The 24,459-nt window shown below is 37.0% G+C and overlaps 3 protein-coding genes and 1 pseudogene across 4 annotated transcripts; 2 read left to right on the top strand and 2 right to left on the bottom strand.

Annotated features, from left to right (window-relative positions):
• The first annotated feature begins 3,280 nt into the window (after positions 1-3,280).
• On the top strand, positions 3,281-6,424 carry LOC114716306 (triosephosphate isomerase, cytosolic-like; annotated as a pseudogene).
• Positions 6,425-9,716: 3,292 nt separating this feature from the next.
• LOC114716304 (probable serine/threonine-protein kinase PBL10) lies at positions 9,717-12,275 on the top strand. The gene is made up of 6 exons (XM_028901290.1): positions 9,717-9,952; positions 10,443-10,768; positions 10,924-11,059; positions 11,151-11,293; positions 11,396-11,519; positions 11,590-12,275. The coding sequence occupies exons 1-6, from the start codon at positions 9,901-9,903 to the stop codon at positions 12,009-12,011; spliced, it is 1,203 nt and encodes a 400-aa protein (XP_028757123.1). The 5' UTR covers positions 9,717-9,900; the 3' UTR covers positions 12,012-12,275.
• Positions 12,276-13,231: 956 nt separating this feature from the next.
• Positions 13,232-16,122, bottom strand: LOC114716303 (serine/threonine-protein kinase PCRK1-like). Of its 2 annotated transcripts, XM_028901288.1 has the most exons (4): positions 15,581-16,122; positions 14,948-15,208; positions 14,428-14,550; positions 13,232-14,154 (listed from the first exon to the last, which is right to left on the bottom strand). In XM_028901288.1, the coding sequence occupies exons 1-4, from the start codon at positions 15,980-15,982 to the stop codon at positions 13,588-13,590; spliced, it is 1,353 nt and encodes a 450-aa protein (XP_028757121.1). In that variant the 5' UTR covers positions 15,983-16,122; the 3' UTR covers positions 13,232-13,587. The 2 variants fall into 2 exon arrangements, with proteins under 2 accessions (XP_028757121.1, XP_028757122.1); XM_028901289.1 differs by lacking the exon at positions 14,428-14,550.
• A 4,321-nt stretch (positions 16,123-20,443) lies between these two features.
• Positions 20,444-20,833, bottom strand: LOC114716328 (flowering-promoting factor 1-like). Its single transcript, XM_028901316.1, has one exon. It carries the CDS (start codon positions 20,831-20,833, stop codon positions 20,444-20,446), a length of 390 nt encoding a protein of 129 aa, XP_028757149.1.
• Between the last annotated feature and the right edge of the window lie 3,626 nt (positions 20,834-24,459).

A 24,459-nucleotide genomic window follows, 5' to 3' on the forward strand; every position in this document is an offset into this window, starting at 1 on the left:
CTAAAAGAAGTGTAACTTTGGAGGGATAAAGTCATTTTTTTCCAGCCAAACCATCGTTAGGCTTTTGATTGCCACTCGGCCGAGGAGATTTCCAGTTTCAGGGCCTAAAATGATTTGTTTTTCCAAATCAATTTCTCGGGTAATTATGAAATGCTGCTAATGAGCGTGCTTATGAAGGGCTTCGACCAGCTGGCACATTGATATTTATTCAGGGAGGTGTTTGCAGCAAATCCTTCTCCTTGGCTGGCCCGCAATTGCATGCTCATGCAGATCTTGGCAAATTTACCAAAACAAATTGCCGAGATCCTATATGGCGGAAAGATTTTGTCAAAATGCTACGCCTAACCTCGGTTATGGTGTGAACAACTTGTAAATTATGAGCAACTCATCCCTGGCAAAGATGATTTGCTTCCTTATACCTTTCCTCTCCCATCACATATCCACTATATCTGACATTTGCTTTTTTTTTTTCTCTTTAATAATAAAGTGAAATCATTTACCAGATGAAAGAATAATGATTTCACTTTTTCTTCTGCCTCAAGGAGAGAGAGAGGAAGTGAGAGGAATGCACGGTAAAAACTAAGAAGTGAAAAATGAGAATGATTAATGATGGCTAGGCCACAAGTGAGGCGAGTCTCTGCTCTTTGAGGACGGGGGTTTGAATCTCACTTGTTAAAAAGGGTACCGGGAAGGGCTTTACTTGTCGCCCGGCCCGAATCCGGACTAGTCGATCGCTCGGGTACAACTGACCCAAAGGGCTGGGGCCCAGAAAAGGCGCGGTTGGATACCGGATGGTTTAATCAAAAGTGAGCCTGAAAAATGACAGAGGCCAAACTATCCAAGTTTCAATTTTGACTCTACTTCTTCTAATTATATGAATTTATTCCAAAAATAATTTACTTAAATGTAAAAAATATTGTATAGAAATGCTTTAAATTTTAATAATCAATGTTACGTTCAAGTCTATACGAAATCATAAAAAATGTAGACGTGACGATTTATTATTCAAGTTTTAATAAATACAAAAAAACGTTAACATAATTTACTACATATTTGGGCAAATACATTTAATGGGCCGCTGCTTCATTAGAATAAGTGTTATTATTTATATACTGGGATTGAGTGTTTTCTTAATTTAAAAATAATTTCGTTCAATTATTTCTTAGAATAAATTCATACAGGTGAAAAAAGTAGAGTAAAGAATGAGATTTGGTTAGCTTGATGTCTCTCATCTCTTGTGCTCACTTTAAGGAGTATTTTGATAAAATCAAACCATGGTTTGGAGAATAATTTTTGAGAGAAAAGTTTATTTTTGAGAATAAATTCTGTAAAAAAGTGATTCTGATAAGTTAAAGTGTTTGGATAGTTGTTATCAAATGACTTTATATTTATTTACAAATTATACTAAAAAATAATACAAGTAAGATGATAATTACATAAAAGATAGATTTTATAATATATTTTTATTTGAAGTAAAAAATTTGTTAATAATATATTTTTTTACCATACTACCTCTGGTCCTTAATATAAGACTTTGTTTAATTTTTATTTTAGTCCTAAATATAAACCACACTCCACTTTGTCTTCATATTTATGAAATTTTTTCCAAGATAGCCTTTCTAATATTGTAGTTTTAGCCAACACATTTGATTAGTAAGGATATTTTAGAAAAGACAATACTAATTTATTACAGATAACTAACTTAACTTATATTCTTAATCTTCTCAAATTAGTCAACTAACTCTTATAATTAGAACCGGATGTAGTAATATAAAAAAATGTAATTGGTAAATAATTAATACGTGTATATGTATTTATCAAATATAAGATTAATATGTTTTAGAAAAGTATTTTTTTTTGGCCAACAGGAAGATATTATTCTGCCTTAAAGATTTTAAACATAAAATTCCATAACATTTTTTCACAACCAGTTTTTTTAACAACGTACTACTTCTAATATTTAATATAGTCCTAAATATAAAATCCCAATCTATTTTGTTTATTATATTTATCCATTTTTTAAAGTAGTTTTTGTAGTAGTTATGCATGTTAAATATTTCATTAAATAGTACTTCTAACTACTACACATGATTAGAAAGAGTATTTTAGGAAGACAACACTTATTATTACAAATAACTAACTTAACTAATTTTCTTATCTACTCAAATTAGTAAACTAACTCTTATATTAAAGATTAAAAATAGTGTTACAACATAAAAAGGGACCATGCTTTCAAAAAGTTTTTTTTTTTTTTTTTTTTGCTTTTCATGAAACCATGGTTTGGATGGGTCAAACCATAGTTTTGGAACCAAACTGTGATTTCATGAAAATATGGGGTGTTTGGCAATTTTTTTGAGTCAAATCATGGTTTGGGTTTCAAAACTGATTTTGACAAGTTTGCCAAACACCCCCTTATTTTATTACCATTAATCTTATTCTTATTTTCACTTTTTATTGTTTGGAGGATGTGAAAGGGCTCTTGGGTTTTGACGCAGGTGGGTAGAGCAGTAATATGGGTTGAGCTTGCAGGCCCACCCTGTCAGCCCATAAAAAAATGGCAAGCTCGGATTGACAAAATGCCAACCAGTCAAGGTGGAGGCTACTCCAGCCCGCATCGTTTTCAACCCGCTCTGTCGTGGGCTAGCCCGCTTTTCTTTCTTTCTTTTTTTAAAATTTTTTTATACATTTTTAATATATTACACAACATAGTTGTAGGATTCTGATAGTCAAATTCCACATTAACATCATCTCCTCATCATGTAATTGCATATGTAATATACACATAAAAATTTACTTAATTAATTTGGACAAGAAAAATAGTCAAATTAATTATTTAGAAAACATATGTGTTAGATTTTCTAAAATATCTTCTCAAATTATAAATTAATCTCATATTATTTTTATAACCTACTATTCAAGTTTAAAACTCCAAGTTCAATTTTAACATTTCAATCTAAGCTTAACTTATACAAATAATAATTTTTTTAAAATATATTTTAAATCGACGGGCTACTTGGCGGCTTTTGCCCGCCAAGATACAGGCTACTTCAGCCAGCACCATTTTTGGATATGGGCTGACCTGTATCCGCATCGCTAGCCCGCATTATTAGCTCTAACTTATATAGGAAAAAGGGACATGTGGCAAAATATAATTAGCCCAATTGACATAATGGATGTAAAGCACTGTACCTAGGTTTTGCCTGTACGTTAAATTAGCGCCACCACATTTCTTCCATAAACCAGAGGGCGTATTCTCGATAGAACCGCCGCTGTAGCTGCTCAGTTTCTCGTTGGAGTTGCAAGAAAACAAAACCATGGGGAGAAAATTCTTCGTCGGTGGGAACTGGAAATGCGTATGTTTATCATGCCAATGCCTTTTTAACCTTCATTGCACTTTCCCTCTACGTTTATTTCAATATCGATCATATTTGAGAGTGCTCCTTTGCAGTCTTCTGATTATCATTTTTTGCCTTTTGAGGATGAGGCATTGACACAAGTTTGTCCCTTCCGTCCACGCATTTTTTAATATTACTATCAGATCGCTTCTCCCATGGTGAACTGCGGTTCATTACTGTTTCGGAATCCATTAATGATCTGCGATCTGGGATTTTTTTAATATCTGGATTCGGATACTTTTCCTTCCTTCTCGAACACCATCGGGATCGAAGATCCTTCCCTCCAGATTTGCACGAACAAATTAAGCATTTCAGTGTTCAATGTTCTTTAAAGAATTAGTAATTGATTGGTTAAATCGACTTTGTTGCAGAACGGGACCAACGAAGAGGTGAAGAAGATTGTTACTACTTTGAATGAAGCTCAAGTTCCTGGAGAAGATGTTGTGGGTGAGTCGTAGTGAGCTTCTTCGGGCTTCTTTATTCTTGTTTGGCATTTAGTCTGGATCTTAGATTATTCTGGGGATGCTAAACACAAAATTATCGTGCTTAACCGGAGAGTAGTATGTTCTGCATTTCACTTGTCCAGAGATGGAGCACTTCACTTCAATTTCTGCTTGCCCTTCAACATCTTCTCCCCTGTTTTCATTAATCACTAGCCTCGGAACAAAAAGCACCCCGAATTTTTAACCGAAAAAACACAGTTGTCCCCAGCCACTGAAAAGAGGGCAAATTGCTCAGTTATCTCTATTTGCAATTCTTTCTTTATTGCTTAAATGAGTTCATCCTATTAATATTATTATAATTATATATAATTTTTTTGACCAAGTATTATAAATGCAATTGATTGTTACTACTTAATAAGCATGTTTCTTTTATTATTTTTACAGAAGTTGTTGTTAGCCCTCCCTTCGTATTCCTGTCTCTTGTGAAAAGTTTGTTGCGGCCGGACTTCCATGTCGCAGCACAAATTGCTGGGTTCGCAAAGGTGGTGCTTTTACTGGAGAGGTCAGGTATGCGATAATTTTGTTCGTTAATTCATTAAGATATTTCCCGGATCAGTAATAGTCTGTAGCTTTTAGTTTTATCCTCTTTTTACTCCATGTCTTTGCACTGTCTAGATGCTCTGACCAGACCATTAATCAACCTGTGTCGTGTTATTTCTTTCCTTTTCTTAATGTTTTGGCCATGATGAAATGTCATTTTGATTTCTGTTATATTTGCAGCGCTGAAATGCTTGTTAATTTGGTGTCCCTTGGGTCATTCTTGGTCACTCGGAACGGAGACAGCTTTTTAACGAAGCAAATGAGGTACAAAGTGCTATTTGTTTATGGTCTGTCATAAATATTTTTCTTCATGTTACAATTTGTTGTGTCTTGCGCTAATCTACTTCTCAGACCAACTTGTATTAGCAACCAGATTTAACATTTGCTAATTATATGTTGCTTTCTACGTCTGCGTTGTCCATCACAGTTTGTGGCCGATAAAGTTGCTTATGCGCTTTCTCAAGGTTTGAAAGTTATTGCTTGCGTTGGGGAGACTCTTGAGCAACGTGAGGCAGGTTCAACAATGGCTGTTGTAGCTGAGCAAACAAAAGCGATTGCAGGTACCTTTTCCTCCACCCTCCTTACACAAGGATTTAACATCCTAAATATTACTTAGCTATTTGTTGTGGGTGAACGTTTTGCTGTTCTGGTTGCATTAGGAGTGTGGGTCATCACTTCATTTGTTGTTAGTCCTCTGTCAATCAAAGTGTTGACCACGGACCTTAATTGTGTTTGCAGCTAAAGTATCAACTGGGATAACGTTGTTTTGGCCTACGAGCCAGTATGGGCCATTGGGACAGGAAAGGTTGCAACTCCTGCTCAAGCTCAGGCGGTAAGTGTGTCTAAATAACATTACTCTTAGCACAGCTGCACAAGGTCTCCTGGTGAAGGAGAATGAACCCTTTTGGGTCAAGGCTGTTTTGCCTGATTTGGTTTATTGGACGTTTGTTTGTACCAGGTCCATGCCGAATTAAGGAAATGGATTCACAGCAACGTCAGTGCTGAAGTCGCTTCATCTGTCAGAATTATCTATGGAGGTATTCCTTATTGCAATTTACCCCCTGCCTTTGTCAGATGTACATGCGCAGGCATGCTTTATTTATGAGTTTTAATTTAAGGCTTTAGAGGAAGCTAAAGAAGAAAATTACCAGATCATACTTTTTTTGAGAAAGAAAAAACTAAAGTTGAGGTTTTAATTGTTATGCTTTTTCACTTTATCTGCATATCATGGCGTTTTCCCCTGCGTGTAATAAATTTCGTATTCAACTGCCACATATTAACCGCAGGTTCTGTTAATGGAGCAAACTGCAAAGAACTGGCTGGGCAGCCAGATGTTGATGGTTTTTTGGTCGGCGGTGCTTCATTGAAGGTGATTATTTTCTTTCCATTTGGTCCATTAATTTCATGAAATGTCGAATTATAACACAGTGAAATGAATGGAAGAAAGTAAAACTAAGATAAAACTAGCATGCATGAAACAAATAAAGTTTGAATGATGGGAGTACAATTAAGGGGTGAAATCGAAACAGGATAAAGTTAGAAGTGGGGCTACATTCAATGTTCTTGCGTGGTTCGTGATTTGCGTGTTCTCTGTAACTGATTTTTATCTTAATACTTGGTGTATGCAGCCGGAGTTCGTTGACATTATCAAGTCTGCCACTGTGAAGAATTGAATTTCGTAGGTGGGAAATGGTATGGTGCTGGGCTTGGAACTTGGCTGGGGTGAACACAGCACCCAAATAATTGCGATTTGCTTTCGCCACCATCCTCAAGCCATCAGATAGGCTTTGTTTAATGTCTTGTGTTTCGTCGTGCAAAAACTGTGTAGGGTAATTATTTGCCCCAACTTGTTATGATGCCCATTGTCATGGGATACTTAAGCATATCGGTTTACTGGTATTCTGCCTAATAATTTTATCTTGAGTGTATGACAGTACTGGGATAAGAATTCCTAGTAGTTTTTCATGAAGGGTTTTGATCGGATCACTTATATGCGCGCATTTTTTTTTCCTTTGGCCCGCGGGGTTTTTTTTTTTTGGTTTTGGGGGGGGGGGTTGTGTTGAAGAACATGAATGGGAAAGAAGACCGACCCCGGATTGATGACGGATATAATATGTCGGTGTTATGGAGGCTGTCTTGGGCACCTAATCAATGCCATGAACCACGTAAGCTTGATCACTTATGGAATCACTCGTAGGTAGTGATTAACTAATTATAAGTCGGCAAAGTGGCCCAAGGACGTGCGTCAATTCTGTAATGCGACAATGTGCGCAGAAGGATAAGTATTAACATGTATACTGACAAAATCAGCTGAAGTATTTGAATGTAAAATAGGAAAATATTACTCTCCTCCGGTCCTATTATAGATCCCATTTGATTTTTTATTTGGTCATAATTATAAGATCCCAATCCATTTGTCTCTTATATTTATGCATTTTTCCCAAGATAATTCTTGTAATAATGATAGTTTTAACCAATATACTTAATTAGTAAGGATATTTTAGGAATGAAACACTTATTTATTATAAATAGCCAACTTAACTTACTTCCTTAATCCCTCAAATAAGTTAATTGGGTCTTATAATTAGGATCGGAGAGTAATATATTTGGAGTGGCGGCGGATAAGTGAGAATTAAGGGAAGGAGGCTTGGCGACATGTTGAAACTCGGAGAAATGAGGTTGAGGGGTGTCGCCACGCGGCGCGTGACACTTTGCTCATGTTCTTGTCCGTCTTTAAATAAATGGTCCTCCTCAATTTATTACACGTTCTAATCAGCCGCTTCCGTCCCATCCAAGTCCGACTGGCCTCCTCTCTCACTCCTTCCCATTCTTTTTGTATATGGATTGGATGCATTTGCACGTAGAGGTAACTCGTACGCTGATGACTCCCTCTCTCTCTCTACATAACTTGTTTTTGAATACTCCATTCTATTCAAAATATTCAAAATATAGATAAATTTTGTCAAGGAGTTTAATTTTTTTATAAAATAATATTCATTTTTGTCTACTAGCTATTTAATGACTTTTCCAATTTATTTTATAACATACATTTTCTTTCCTTTTTAATTTATTTGTTGCATTATTTACTTATTCTCTTTATTAATAAATTTATATTTTTAAAAAATACACGTCTTGGTGTATTTATTATTGTAAACTGATTTTAACTAATTTTTAGATAAATGTAAATGGATAAAGTTTATTTTATATTTTGAATCGGATGGGGATCAAGCTATTGTCGATGAAAAATTACAGACAAGATAAAAAAAAAATGATTGTATAATTTCTTATTTCTTTGACATTAAGGTTAGAACTTGGAATGGATGGCGATGGATGTACTCATTTTCATGATGCGGAGCTTGTGAATATTATTAATCCCACAATTCACGGATTGTATATCTGGAAAGTACAGATGGGGAAACGGGATCATAATGATCGCACCCGTGAAGGGCGAAAAAATAAAAGGCCAAGTTGCCAAAAAAGAGAAATGCTGAAACGTGAGAGGCACAGGCGGGGGCGTTCCTGTGTGCCCTGTACCCTGAATGTTAACGCAAGTATAAAACAAGTGGTGCCTGCCTGCCAAGGTGCATTCCGGTTCAATCACCCCACGTACACTGAACTCCTCGTCTTAAAATTAGGAAACAAAAACTAAGCCAAATATTAAATCAATTGTGATAGTAATTTAAAAGTCGGTAGATCAGAATTAGATCCAATCAGATCAAAACGTCATATTAAAATAATATAATTTAATTAAAAATAACAAAATACAACAATAATAATCACTAATAACAAAATACAATAAAATATAACAATATTTCCATAAACAATAACAAAGTATAATAATATTGAGAATTTTAATCTTTATGGTTTCTTAATAACTAAAATTAATAATCGTTAGTACCAAAATCATCGTTAAAATTATTAAATCCATAATGACTACTATATTAGGAGCGAAATGAGAAAAAATATGATAAATGACAATATAATATTATCCAACCAGTTTTTACTGGTTTCACTCAGTCCAGTTCACCCTCGATTTGATCGATTTGCCACCGGTTTGATTTGTCACTGCTTCAGTACTTAAACTAAATCAGATCACTGGTCAGTTCATTAGTTTTCCAGTTAAATCGGCCGGTTTGATCCAGTTTTTGTTCATTGCTTAAAATATATCATGCTCTCCCACACCCTCCCAACATTGCTTTAATTTCTTTTATTTATCTACTATTTTCTGTACATAATATAAAATCAGTTAACTAATTTGAGTAAATTAGAGAATTAGTTAATTATAATAAATAGATGTTGTCTTTCCTAAAATATTTTTATTATTATGTGTATCAGTTAAAACTGTCATTTAAAGAAATCTTTAACATATGCAACTACTACAAAAACTACGTTAAAAAAATAGATAAATATAAAAGACAAAATAAATTGAAGTCCTATATTTGTGACCAAAAATAGATTAAAGTCCTATATTTATGATCAAATTAAAAGCCAAACTAATTTTTATATTAAACACTAGAAGTAGTGTTCTCATGAGATGAAAGCCTGCTAAATCAGGAGCTAGGCTTAAGCATCTATCATCGAATTCATGGGATGTTAAGAGGATTGCGATTGCATTAATTGGCCCCAGGAAAGCAACCTGAGAATGCGCGTCATTACCAATTACCCACATGGGGCTTCATAATAACTATGTCTTACTTATAAGACCTTGTTACAATTAACGAGGTATTATATAAATATTAATATAAGCTAATCTGGCCAAACATGCAAACCGCGAGTACTAGTCTTTTCATACTAGTCTTTTCATAATATGGAACCCACTTATTTTCACTAATTCCATAAATAAATCTGCTACATTTGTTAGACATGCAAGATAATGATAGTTAACCAGCGCATAGCCACATTTACGTGCCTTGCTTTGACCGGGGGAATTGACTGTTTTGTAAAACCACGAATGAGGGAGCATGGGATTGTAATTATACGTACATTACACATTAATATTTGGTAATGATAAATTTCTAGAATAATTTTAATATTATAAATATATGCTAAGGAATGTGCATGAACAGTTTTTTGAAAACAAAATGAATTGAATGGCACCGTTGTATTAATAGCGCAGAATTCAGATGCCATGAATACAGGGAAGGGGCGGTGTCCAGCTTGAAGCGGGACCATCTAAACAAGGACGGGTCCATCTCCACCATGAATGCGTCCCTTCACTAACTTTTTTTTTTGAGCTTTAACCTAATCAGTCAACTTGCCCTCCCTTTTCTATACTCTCTCTCCCTAAGCCTTCTCTCTCCTTCTTTGGCTTCTTCTTCCCTGATAAAGGCTCGTCTCTTCAATTCTTTGCCATTTTCTTCTCTGTCTTCAACCCCTGATCTTTCTTCTCGCCTCCGGAACATGTGCTTTGCTTTTTGTAATATATAGGCAACAAGGGGAAGGCATTAAATCTCGTTTCCGGGATGGGTGTTTGTTTGAGCGCCCAAATTAAAGCAGAGAGCCCATGCAACACAGGTATTCCAAATATGCAGTTCAGTTTTGATGCATGTCCATGTATGTTGTTGGTTCGCTGTTTTCCGGCCTGTAACTTTTTCGAAAATTTATACTCATCTAAATCCGTAGTGTACGTCATTCAATCTGAGCCTTTTCTTTTCCTTCTGAGAACGGATTCTTTCTGCAAATTCTTCTCTTCTCTGCTACAGCTTTTTAAGCTTCCTCCCTAGAACCTTTTGCTTCTCTTCCATCTTTTGAATGCGTTATATCTGCAAATCCACCTCTGCTCTGCCGCTTCCCTCTCGACGAGGGATGAAATCCGGTGATTCTGCTAATTAGCCTGTCCCTAAATACTGAAGATTTTTTGTTGCTCAATCAGTGATTTTTATCCAGCGATAATCCTTTAAGGCTTTCGTCTCTGTTCTCCGCAAATGAACCAATGTGTTTCGTAACCTTATATGAGCTTCAAGATCCAAGTCAAAACCTAGTGATATATAATCTTTATTGGCAGGGTTAAATTCGAAATATGTGAGCGGTGACGGAAAGGGTGCTAGCAGCGCAGGCAGCAATATGTCAGCAGTGTCGGTTCCTCAGACTCCAAGGAGTGAGGGAGAGATCTTGCAGTTATCCAATTTAAAGAGTTTCACTTTAGCAGAGTTGAAGACGGCCACCAGAAATTTCCGACCAGATAGTGTGTTAGGAGAAGGTGGCTTTGGATCAGTGTACAAAGGGTGGATCGATGAGCACACTCTGATCCCTGCCAAACCCGGGACTGGCATGGTTATTGCTGTCAAGAGACTTAATCAAGATGGTTTACAAGGTCACAAGGAGTGGTTGGTGAGTTCCAATATTTGTCTGCTTTTGCTTTTTAGTAGAGGAAAAAAAAAACAGAAAGTGCAAGAACTAGCAATAATTATAATAATGGTTCCAAAAACTACGAAGCCTGTCACACCAGTAAACGAGTTCCTTTGTTTTTCTTGTTTGTATTGCAGGCGGAAGTGAATTACCTTGGACAGCTTTCTCATCCTCATCTCGTGAAATTAATTGGTTATTGCCTGGAAGATGAACATCGTCTTTTGGTCTATGAATTCATGCCTCGAGGCAGCCTGGAGAACCATTTGTTCAGAAGTAAGGTCTCGGCGTCCCATATTTTGCAATGCGTGAATTCAAAGAGTTGTGTTCTGACCTCAACGGTATATCTTGCGGCAATTTGTAACAGGAGGTTCATATTTCCAGCCTCTCTCCTGGAGCCTCCGGATGAAGGTTGCTCTTGGTGCTGCCAAAGGCCTCGCGTTTCTTCACAGCAGCAACATAAAAGTGATATACCGGGATTTCAAGACTTCGAATGTCCTACTAGATTCAGTATGTGGCCTTCTACTTCTTCTATTGCTATTCTCAGTTAACAGAATCAATGTTCATTCATTCATTTATTTGAAAGTTAAACCCCGGGTGAATTGATGACAGAAACATAATGCAAAACTCTCTGATTTCGGGCTGGCAAAAGATGGACCAACGGGCGACAGGAGTCACGTCTCCACCAGGGTCATGGGAACCTATGGATATGCAGCTCCTGAATATCTAGCCACAGGTAACAATATGCTTGGATCATGTCCTCCTCATGCATGTCATAATAACCAAAAGGTTCTTTTATAATTTAGGCCACCTCACAGCCAAGAGCGATGTGTATAGTTTTGGAGTTGTGCTGCTGGAAATGTTATCGGGGCGACGAGCTGTTGATAAGAACAGGCCATGTGGTCAGCACAATTTGGTGGAATGGGCTAAGCCATGTCTGGCAAACAAACGAAAGATCTTTCGCATTATGGACTGTCGTCTAGAAGGTCAGTATTCAATCGATGAGGCTCATAAGACAGCAATGCTGGCGCTGCGGTGCCTCTCCGGCGAGCCCAAAATAAGGCCTGACATGGATGAGGTTGTCAAAGCTCTGGAGCAGCTCCAAGTCTCCGCCGATGAAAATGGAACCCGTCACAACCCTCGGCCTCGTGGCCGCAGAAGAAGCGCCGATGACTTTAACGGTCGGAGGGCTTATCCCAGGCCCTCTGCTTCTCCCCTCTACGCTTGACAGCACAATCTTGTTCCTCAGCAAACTGTCATACATGTTTTGGTGACCGTCTATTTAGATTGTACATAATCTTATATTCAGCTGGTAGACATTCTGTTTGAGATCGGCATATGTATCCTGCATCCTATCATGTGTTTGTTAACAGTTAACCATTACAAAAATAGTTGGGAAAGCAGCCAGAATGTAACGCATTTGCTTTTGTATGATCAAGATTGTTTTTTTTTTCTTCGGCCTATAAATGATATTTTGGGAGTTTAATAATAATCTTCAAATCCTTATGAGAGGTTTACAGAGCGAAAGCAAAATTAATATTGTGGGGATTAAATCTGACAACCCAGCCGCAAAAGAGGTTCATCTCATGGGTGCTATAACAGTTAGTTGGTTTAGCACAGTCGTGTATTCTCAATTCTCGTTCCGGAACACGGCCCGTGTCCCCACCAGAACACAGAAGAAGAAGAAAGAACAAAATCCAAAGACACAGGCCATTGGATGGATGTGACTGAAGGTCAATGGTCCAACCTAAGATTGGATCATGATAGTACTAATGGTACAAAATTTCTCCACATGTGTGCTAGCATCTCACGCGGCACTCTTTGCCCCCAGAAAAGAGACACCCCACAAAAACGAAAAGAAGAAAGAAAAACTTGCCAATGAAAATTGAGAGAACTCTTGACCCGTGAGTCTTGACTGGGCACGACTCATCGTGATCAGATGCGGGTGCTAACTTGTTTGGTGCGCGTGGTTGTGTGATGGCAGAAATAAGTAGAAGAGAAACTGACCTCTGAGTATCAATAGAAAATCCATATTAATTTCGTTTTAAAAAAGTCACAATAATCATGGACCATGAATGATACAGCCTACTTTCAATTTTGTGCACATCACGGGATCCACGTCCAATTAAAATTTCATGATATGATATTAAACCATCCCCTGTAAATGTCAAATCCATTTGGCATGAAGTTAGTAGAGTCAAATTACACAATTAAATACTTCTTTCAATTCTATTTTAAAAGTTCAGTTTAGCCCTAAATATAATATTATAATATCTCTTGTCTTCTATATTTATTCATTAGTCTTTACATGTTAAGAAGTTTTTGTTCTAATGCATATAATTAATAAAAATAATTTTTTTAAAAATAACACTCATTTATTATAAATAATTAATTCAACTAATTTTTTTAATATTCATAAATTAGTTACCTTATATTAAACATTGAAAGTAGTACTCAATTTAGTGGAGCTGATATGCTCTCCAGATAAAAACATTGCCAGCATGGGTAGACATGTTCACATGTTGTCTCATTTATACAAAAAAGAGGGAACACAAGTGAAAATTTTAGAGAGGCCAAAAATTGAAACCTACGTGTCTGCCTAAAAATGTGTACTCGAGAAAGCCCGATTACCCATAAAAATGAGGCTTGCTTCATGATCTGTACATTAAACTACCAAGAATAAGAAATACAGAATTGGGCAAATGTGTTCATCGAAGCATCTCTGCGTGACATTGTTGATTTCTCATTGACCGGAATTGATGCGACCCCGTAACATTGCCAGGAGCGTAGATGATCGGCTATCATCAAGTTCGTACCAGACCAGGCGCCCAATTTTTCCAATCCAACCTTCTAATGGACTTGTTTCTTAAACTCATCATTTCTCTGAAGTCCACGACCTTCTTCAGATAATTATTCCCTTGTTTAGCCGCCCCAGATTCAGTGTCCTCTTCAGACAACTTCTCTTCTTTTTCTTCTTCACTTACAACAGCTTGAAGAGGGCATTCAAATTGAGAAACTGCGTCGTTAATTATGCCTCCAAGTATTTCGACCACTTCACTCATTTTAGGGCGGTACTTCGGGTGCTTCACAAGACACCTGTTTGCCAGGGCTGCAAGTTTTTGAACTGATTTAATGCAATATTGTCCCTCAAGTCGTGGGTCTACCAGAAGATGGAACTTTCTAGGGTCAGAGACAAAATGTCTCACCCATTCCAAAAGCTTCTGTTCATTTCTCGGTAGGTTTCTCTCAACAGCTCGCCTCCCAGTGATGAGTTCAAAAAGAACCACACCAAAGCTCCAAACATCACTCTTGGCAGTTAACTTACCAGTATGAACATACTCCGGTGCAGCATAACCGATAGTCCCCACAACCTTTGCAAAGAAGAAGGTCCGTTATTCATTCCACATATAGTCTAGCATTATTGTCATGCAGAAGAAAGAAAGGTTTAATCCATCGTTATGATTTCACACAACTAGAAAATTTCATCAATGAAAGGGGTGAAAAAGAGGTACTCTAATATGTTCCAATGAGCTGCCGGAAGGCAAATTATTCCACCATTTACATGCAATTTTGTCAGATTTTGAAAAGGCAATTTTAGAAGCACAATCTTAAGAATTTTCTCCAGAAGATAAACACTTTCTTACAGATGTTGAAACATGGCCAAATCCTTCTGAGGGTCCTTGCCTAGCAAGTCCGAAATCAGAAAGCTTTGCACTTAGGTCCTCATCCAGCAGGACATTGGATGTCTTAAAATCCCGAAAAATAAGCTGCACAAGTCAGAATGGGAATTTCATGTAAGAATGATTTACAAACGAAAGCTGATGCGGCAAGCTACATCCGGGTTAGAAGCCACCCAGAAAACTTGAAAAATACAATCAAGAAGTACAGGAGGACGGTGGTCTAGTCCACACAAACTTTCAAAAAGCAAAGACCACACAGCAAAGTTAAGGAGACAAGTATATAATTTTGATGATTCTGTCGATGGAAAGAAAATAGATCATGTGTCTTTCTGAGACATTTAATGACCGTACACTTATGCATATAAGCTTGAGCATGATATTTGAAGTTGCAATATGGCTACCAAACATGCGAAGTTCAGGAATGCTGTCAACAAAATATTTGGCTCAATAAGAATACTCTCCAAAGCATAAAAACAATCATTACCTGAAAATCCATTTCTTCATGCAGATATGCCAATCCACGGGCGGCATCTTGAGCGATTTTTAATCTAGCTATCCATGTAAGTGCTGATGGAACTCTACCCAAAAGATGATCTTCCAAGCTCTTATTCCGCATGAGCTCATAGACCAGAAGCCGCTGAATTCCCCTTTCATCATCTTCAGCGCAATATCCCACTAACTTCACAAGATTTGGATGCTTAATTACACCCAACAAGTTTACTTCATTGATCCATTCCCTGTGCCCCTGAAGACAAGAAATGCAAGTACATTCAGTATTCTATGAAGATATGGAACTATAAAAACTTAACCTTCTCCACCACAGGTGCATCTTGAGCTTTGTGTTGATAAAACAAATAAATCAGTACTATTTTTTCCAGAAGAAAAATAAATCAGCAATACGTGATTCTCTCTTCATGCGAAGTCAATTCAACCTCCACATAGCTCCGACTCTCTATGGAATTACCCTTCAGAAAATAAACTACAAGCAGCCATGACTGGCAGGTTTTGGCATAAAGAACTGGAAATGGAAATCCATGCAGAGAAAACCCAAACAAAATTACTGGAAAGAAAATTAGATGCGCAGGCTCTGTAGAAGAGAAAGAAAGACGGGGCATGCCTGGGGTCCATTACGGTTCAATTGCTTGATCGCAACATCCATATTGGAAAGACAACCGTCATTTGCATGCTCGTTGGGTACCTTGACAACTCCTTTGTAGACACAACCAAACCCCCCCTCTCCAATCAAGAGGGCTCTGCTGAACCCACGAGTTGCCAATTTGAGCTCAGAGAAGGAAAACACGCGCAGATCATTAGCACGCCTCTGAGACAAGAATTTATGGAACTCAACTGCATCGGAGAAGTCCTTTAATTCAGAATCAAATTCAGACCTCCTCGAGCCCAAGGTAGAAGAAGCAACGCTGAGCGAGCGAGCCCAGGAGAGCTTGGAAACCTTAGAGGTAACCGAGTCATCGTCTTCACGGGGTTCTCCTCCCGCGTTTGAGAAATGGAAGCACTTCATTGCGAAGGGAAGAGAATGGGTCAAGGAATTGAGGGAGGGAGGGAGGAAACCATGGCTAGTATGAGAGAATAAAGAGAGAAGGACGACGGCGAAAAAGAGTGATTATGGATTTGAAAACAAGGCGGCCATTGACGTTACAGAGGAAAGCAAAAGCTCCCCTTTTTCCTTTGTTGTGCATTTGAAAAATTATTTGAAGCAGTCGTTGTAACTGTATAAACAAGTCGCTCCAAGAGTTTGAAAAGATGCATATTCCAAGAATGGGTCAAGATGGCGCTCTGAGACGGTCTGGACTTTCTTTATGTACATCAGGTGGCCCCTCGGCCACAATAAATTTTCGTATTTCCCTGAATTTTTTTTCAGTCACAGTATAATCTGATAAATTCATTCCCGTCCGAATGATTGGTATTAGATATTAATATAAGTTCTTGGTAAACAAAAAAAAAAGATATTAATATAAGTTATATAGCGCATTATTATTTCTCAAGGAAAAATATCTACTGCATTATAAATCTTATCAGAAACCGAAAAAGTATTCCTCAAGTCTGCTCCATATCAGTTGCTTGCTGCCCATTATTTTCGGACAGCAATCTGTGGGTCATACCCTGGCAGCTTCAGCCTGCAAAGTCCTTGAGGAATTTAATATTTGACCTCGTGATATCTAATCATTTTATCTTTGCGAACAGACCTGATAAGACCGTAAGAATTTGGGGAAAAAAAACTTAAAAGGCGTAGTTTTCGATTTGTACGAAAAGAAATTAAGAAAAGAGAATTACATACTTGGACAAAAATTATATTAGGGCGGGTAACCTTTTCTAGAAAATCCGATCAAGTGTGATCATACTGGCATTCGATACTATCAAAACTCGGCAGTCAAAGGTTTTTTTTTTTTTTACTTCGACCAAAAAAAAAAGGAGTGTCAGTTGCGTCTTTTGGATATATTATTTATATTTAAAAATATAGTATTTACCCCATAGTAATTTTTATGTTGTTTATTGCGTCGATGGCCAAAAAACTATTGTTTATTACATTTTTTAAAGAAAATCATAGAAATGAACACCGAACTAACTATTTTATATGTCCTTAGTCTGATTGTTTTATGCGACTTAAGTTTCCACCATCCGAGAAAATTGCGCAAGCTATGCCAGTGTTTATGAAATGAATTTTGAATGCAGCTATAATAATAATAATAATAATAATAATATAATAAATACTATAATAATACTGAATACCAGTACTGAGCCGGTTAATGAATTATCAAAAAAGTTGAGATGTTGAGGTGGAGCATCCATTATACTGGATCGTGATTGGGCTCCTTGCTCCCAGGGGAAACACGCTTTCGTTGAAAGCTATAACCAAGCAACATAATGCGACCATGCATCGCACTCTGATCTCGTTAATTATTGTTTCCGAAGCAACCTCTCAGTATGATAACCAGAGTCATTAGTTGGTCTGGAGCAGGCAGTAGCGGTGATTATCGTAATTTATAGATAAAAACAATAACACGCACGATGTTAATGGATGAACACTTGGCGTCAGAAAATAACAACAATGAACAGGTCGGTATTGAAAGGACTGTAGAGGTTTGGTAGGCGTGTGAGAAGACGGGTATGGTATGGTATGGTATGATTGACCCGGTAGTATACTTGATGATGCGTCCATTCTAAGAATAAACCAGTGAGGTCTAATAAGTGAGTGCCTTCTTTCCTCATCAAGCATTCATTTAGAGACAGACATATAAAGTAAAACGTTAGGTGGAATTAAATTAAAACAGAATAAAGGTTTCATGATTGTTTTGAATTTGAAAGAACTAAAAATAAGAGTTAAAATAAGAGAAAATGATTTTAAAAAAAAGTTGAAAATTACTAAATCTCAAATGAATTTGTAAACAACAGCAAACTTTTCTTAACATCTGGTAATTTTCACTTTTTGTTGTTGTTATTTTTTAACAAAAATGATGGATGGGGATGGAATTGGATTAGGTTTAGGAGGTGATAGCTAGTGAATGAGGCGGTTACACCAAATCTGCGTCGTCAGCTCAGATGGCACGTCCCATTTGTCTTTACAAGCGGATTGCTTATACGGTTATATTTGTCACTGTAGCTTAAACCCCTTTATTTGCTTTATTTTAATTATTATATTAATAATTAATATCGCCCTTTAACAATTCAGACTATTCCCATGACACTGTACCCAGCGTGTGGCAAACATTGGCGTCAAGTTGCAAGGGACAGGACATGTGTGGGCCTCCCCTGACACGTAAGCCGCCAAATCCCCCTCACATTTTCCTTTCCGATCCCCTTTTACGCCGCTTTCGCTATCCCCACCCATGCTCTTCTTCCCCTTCCTTCCTCTAGTTCCTTCCTCCTCCTCTTCACTCTGAAGCCATCGCATTACTTGAGCAACTGTACTTTAATATTTATTTGAACCCCGATTCAAGCAGGCCGAATCAAATAGCTGGGCATTTGAAGAATGCCCTTTGATTATCCTAACAATTAATGTTTACGCATATGTGCTAAATCCTTTTTTTATTTATGTTATTTTTCTTCCACTTTGATGATAACATCAACAACCGTATTGATGCGCAAACACAACATCGTTATTAACTCCACGTAATCCATTTTTTTTTAAAAAATAGTAATTTATATTGAACACAAAAAAAATCAGATCGATTATCTCCCTTAAAAAAAAAAAAAAACCCAAGCACACATTAAGCTGATAGAATACCAAAATGATTAGGGGGAATTAATGGAGGTGGAACCGTAATGGGGAAAACCTGGAGGCGTGTCCACCCAAACCTGATGGACAAAATTGGGGCGAAAGAAGTTGATGTGGACATCAAACTGGTGTCTGAAATGCGCGGGCACGCACGCACTCACGTAATAACCAACACTAGAATTTCTACACCACATTCGACAAAGCCCGGATGATCCACACAATAACTAACGCACCAGATGATCATCACCAGTGGTGACTAACAATTCATTATTAATGCCGCATGCAGGTCACACGCGTGGGCCTGTGCTCCTGGGCCATCTGAAGTTATTGTTACAAAACATCCCTCAACATCATAAAATATTCCCACATGCACCAGCCGGCTGAAGACGAGGGATCAAAATCAAATCCAAGTCATATGAAATAAGTAAAAGATTTATGCTTTATGTCGCGTCAGATTATCACTTGCACACACCCGTGGAACACCGTGCCAGCTCATCCATATCCTCTCCAGATTCTCACGTGGCCCTATAAGCTGTCTCAGCTCAGCAATAGCCCGGTAGCCCTAACCTAACATCCTCCTCTCAGTCTCCCCATCTCTTACGACACCTTATTGCTGAGAGAAGAACGCCTTGAAGCAGAGGATGGTGATGTGTACGATACAGCAGGCAATGGCGCGCGCACTGTATGGGCCACTAGCTGTGTCCAATCAGTGACCCTCATTCATTTCGCTTTCTCGGCTCGCTCCTCCCTCCCTCCCTACTCCGCCGTTGCCAATCTCTTTCACTTCCCAAAACCTTCCAGCACGAAAGCAAAACCACTTCTCTGCATAATTCAGTGACTTCACGAAAACAAAACTCCTTCTCTGTGTAGTTCAGGGACCAGGGGACCACCCATTATCCGTGGTTCTGCCCGGTTGACGATTTCATTTTCATCATTTCGTCTCTTCTTCCCTGCCGTCTCATGAACCCTAGCCACTAGCTGCTAGCCATCTCTTTGGTACAGACTTTCTAGACCCTAAATGATGGGGTGCGATGCAAAGTTATAAAGGATGGTACAAAAGTACACTGACGTGGCAGCTGAGGGAGGTGGATTTCTGTTGCCTCTCAGCTTTTAACAACTAATTGTCAGCTACGCCATTCACCAAAGCAAAGCATACGCACGCCAAAACATGGAAACGCCATAAAATCGCAGCTACGTAATTCCGCTAACACGCTCAACTTTTCACCTATTTACAACTGCGCCACTGCACCGGGTTCATGCCAGACTCAAACAGTCTTAACTAGCTAGTTGCTATTGAACCGTGCAACGAAACTAGATGCTTCATTCATCAACTCATTCAGAATTCCAACCGAGGAATATCACTCCGTCAGCCAGCCCTACATGCACGCAGCTAGCGTATGCACTAACCACTAAGAAACTAAGGAGGCAAAGAAATGTAAAAAGAGGTAGGCATGATAAACAAGCGCCCAAACCCAATCCCAGAACACAAAATAAAAAAAAAAAACTGTAATAGAAACGCACGTTAGAAAGGTTGGCAAACGAGATTTTCATTCTTGATAAAAACCAGAACAAAGCAGTAGGTAGAGTACACAAATAATTGATTAGGGCGGTGCTCTTGTGCATGCGGTGCGTGTACTACAGTGGGGTGCTGCATTCGAAGAAGCTAATGATGTGAGAGAACATTAGATGATGAAGGAAGGAGAGAAGAGAAGAGAGGTGAAATGCATTGTGGGGATGGGGCTGATATTACGCGGAGGGATCGCGAACTTGGAAGAAGCAAGGGTTCTTAACGACGATGTCGTACAAGTGGAAGTGCTTCAAGTTGCGGAAGTTGGAAGGGAGGGAGATGAGGTGGGGGGAGGAGTGAGAGCGGTGGAACTGAACTAGGTGTGGGCTGCGATTCTTGCTGTTATGGTAGCGAGTCCAGCCCAGTTCCAGGAGACGTTGCTCCAGTTCAGAGAATGAGCGTATGACGTCGTTGGTTGGGAGATAGACCAGCACTCTGGGACGAGCACCGGGGGCAGTGGCCGTGCCGGCTCCGGCATGTGGCGGCTCTTTCAGCTCGAAGGATTCTCTGGTTGGGTTGGAGATGAGTCTGGCCACGCCTTTCTTGTCAAACACCCACACTCCCGACATTATCCCCCCGGCCAGATGAACGGGTTGCTCCCACTGCTGCTGATTAATCCCACGTCCTTGTGCCGTTGTGCGTTTGTGTGGGAGGTAAGAATGAGAGGCTTTGATTTATTATGAGGGGGGAAGGAGAGAGATGACGCGTGATGTTTGTATGAGACGAGGGGGTGTCATGTAAGATCCACTGACATGGACGTCTCTGCAAAGTGCATAAGTGGGTAAGAAGCCGTGTAAACAACAGATCATACTTGTGACTCGCTGCGCTATGCAACTTTACCCAATGGTCGCGCATATTAATCGCGTCGGTTCTATCCAACACATTTTAGATTGCATTGCCCATACACTTCCTCTTCCTCAAAATTGAAGTGATCTATGCAACGTTTTAGCAGAATTTACTTGTGTTCTAGTGCATTCTGCAACCGTGCATCTATATCTATGTTTGCCTATTTCATACTTCTTCTTGTCTTTATTAATTTGAAGATGTTAAAAAAATAAATTAAATTAGTTGTTTGTAATAAATATATGTTGTCTTTTCTAAAATATCTTTACTAATCAAGTGTATTGGTTAGAATTACTATTATTATAAAGATTATATTAGAAAAATACATAAATACGAAAGACAAAATAAATTAGGTTCTTATATTTAGGATCAAAATAAAAATCAAATGAGATTTTATATTTAAAAAACAAAAGTAATGCATAATATAATAGTCATTAAGAAAAAAATTTATATGGGTGACCCACATAACTTATTTGATTAATAAGGTGTTTGGATTAACTTTTTAAATATAATGCTCGGGATAAATATATAAACATTTTTTTATCTCAATTTATATAAAAATATTTTTTTAAATTCAGTGTTTTCCGAATTGCCCTGTAATGCAAACTAAAGATCATACTTTAACACGCACACAGCTCACAAATTCTATTAAACAAGCTATCCCTTATGAATATTACTTTAATTTGATTGGACGTATTTAACTCTGATTAGGCGTTGCTTTTAGTTCTTCTTCTAATTTATCTCAATATAAGAGCTTATTTGATTTTTGTTTTGATCTAAAATATAAGATCTCAATCCACTTTATTTCTTATATTTATTCACTTTTTTCTCAATATAGTCCTTATAATAATAGTCGTCGTAGCCAATACATTTAATTAGAAAGAATATTTTAAAAAATACTTCTATGATATCTATTTATTATAAATAACTAATTTTTTTAATTTACTCAAATTAGTCAACTAGCTAATATATATCAAGAAACGGAGGTAGTATTATTTACACTACTCCTTCCCCGCGTGATTTGATTAACTGGGCTTGTGGACTCTCTGAAACTCCATGCAAATTCCATCGTCCCAAATAATTTCATATGATGTTCCATTGTGTCCGGTAAAGCACTAGAAGGCTTACACAGGCTTCAAATCCTGTCATCCTTGCTTCGTCCAGGTCCTTTTGCATCTGTCTTGGTTGATCAATTTAACTCTAATAACGAGACTTTATATGCAGCAGAGCTAATCAAATAAATTAGATTGGATATAATAATAAGTTTATCAATTAATATCTCTGTCATTTCTATGTAATGAGGGACTACAAGCGTTCACAGAAGGGTTAAGCATAGAAGATCAGTGGACTGCCTTAGTTTGTTACTTCCTCCACGCTCGCGCACACAGAGACACGCAGGATCGATCGAGCTTCCTTATGTGTTGATCTCTTTTCTATTCCACTTCCACTGTTCTTCCGTTCTGTTTATTTTCCCTCCCCGGTTGCCTGCGACCGCAAGAGAGAAGGAATCCACTGATGAAAGACAAGGAAGAATCTGAAAAAATAATGTTGGCGCACATTGTGATTTAATATGGCATATAAAAGATGCTGGCGAGTGCTGATTCAGGGACCTGATAACAAGAGTATCTTGCACATCGTTTTGGAAGAGCCGGATGCACTCTAAGCGGGGAATGGGGTTCTCTTTTCGGGGAAGCGCCGAATGAGCAATGGATTGTCAGAATAATATATCTGCGGTCCTTTTCAAGGAAAATATGTAACTAACGTTTTTTCTCTTTTAGTGAATAAATGATTAAATAAATAAGGTCGTGCCTGCAAGAATCTTCAAAGAAAGGAGCCTTTCCGCTTCCCTTCCTTTTCATCTCACACGTCACATCTCAATTCACAAGTGTCATCTGATTAAAGCAGCATGGTTTAATTTCTTTTATTTAAAACTGTTAATTAAATATGAAATTGAGATTTAATTTAAAGATCTGGAACTGCGGTGGAAAAGGTTGGAAAAATTCACATCATAAAATATTTTAAAAAATTCAGATCATACTTTCAAATTTTAAAATATTTAAACAAATGGGTGACATGAAAAGTGGATAGCAAACAGGGGAAATGGGCAGTGGGCAGAGAATGACGTCTTTAAAATCCATTAAAACTGCTGGGCCATAACTTGACAAATACTGGGGGGAGGATGGAAGCAAAACGAAGAGAAAAAAAGCCCGCCGGACACGAAATGAAGGGGAAAAATGCGTGAGATCGGAAAGGAGGAAGAAGGGAAGGAGCTCGGTTTACAGAAGTGATGTGCGCCACTTGATGCGTGACGATGAAATTGGAAGCGAACAAGAAGGCTAGGAAATACTCTCTCAGTTTCTTTTTATAAATAGTCTTAGATTAAAGAATGAGTTAAAATTGATTAAAGACAATAAATATGTAAAAATTAATTTTTTTAAAAAATATCCTTTTTCATTAAGGAGAGAGTACAGGAAAGAGAATAAAAAAATTACTACTACTGTCTAGTATAATAAAGAGAATTGTAATAGAGAAAGATGATTGTTTGAAAAATAAAATAATAAATATATTAAATATTAAAATAATTAATTCATAGGGACAACATAAGAAATTTGCTACAAAATATAAAAAAAACTTATAAATTTTATTTATATTTAAAAATAAAAAGAGAATGATAATTGTTGTTTACAATATTTAAGGGATAATTAATCTCCAACTCCTTATAGTTTCATCTGATTTTTAATGAGGTTCTTATAAAATTTTTTCTTTTTATCAGATCCTTTTACTTTCGTGTATTTTTAATTAGGTCATTCTATTTTTTTTCTTTTTATCAGATCCTTATAGTTTTACTTATTTTTTAATTAGGTGCTTTGTAGTTTTTAAAAAATTATTTATTAACTTTATTCTTTAAAATTAATTTTATTTTTAAATTAATAATTATATAATTAGAAAAAATAATTAATATAATAATTTAGTAATTAATAAATAATCAGAATAATATATACTTAAATATAAATTATTTATAATCATATTTTAATTTTAGAAAAATTTATTATTATAATTTGAATTTTATAATTATAAAAATTTGAATTGAAAATAAATAATATATTTGTTTAACTAAAAATTTAAAAGAATATTAACATAAGATTGTTACAATGATTTATTATTTTTAAAATGTTATTATTTGTAAAATAAAGAATAAAAACTACAAGCACCTAATTAAAAACAAAGTAAAACAATAAGGACCTGATAAAAAGAAAAAAAATTATAAGGACTTGATTAAAAATATGTAAAAGTATAAGGACCTGATAAAAAAAAAAAAATTATAGGAACCTGATTAAAAATCAGTTGAAAC

Source organism: Neltuma alba, unplaced genomic scaffold (genome assembly GCF_004799145.2).
Source record: "Neltuma alba isolate B1F8T4 unplaced genomic scaffold, ASM479914v2 tig00011650_pilon, whole genome shotgun sequence".
NCBI lineage: Eukaryota > Viridiplantae > Streptophyta > Magnoliopsida > Fabales > Fabaceae > Neltuma > Neltuma alba.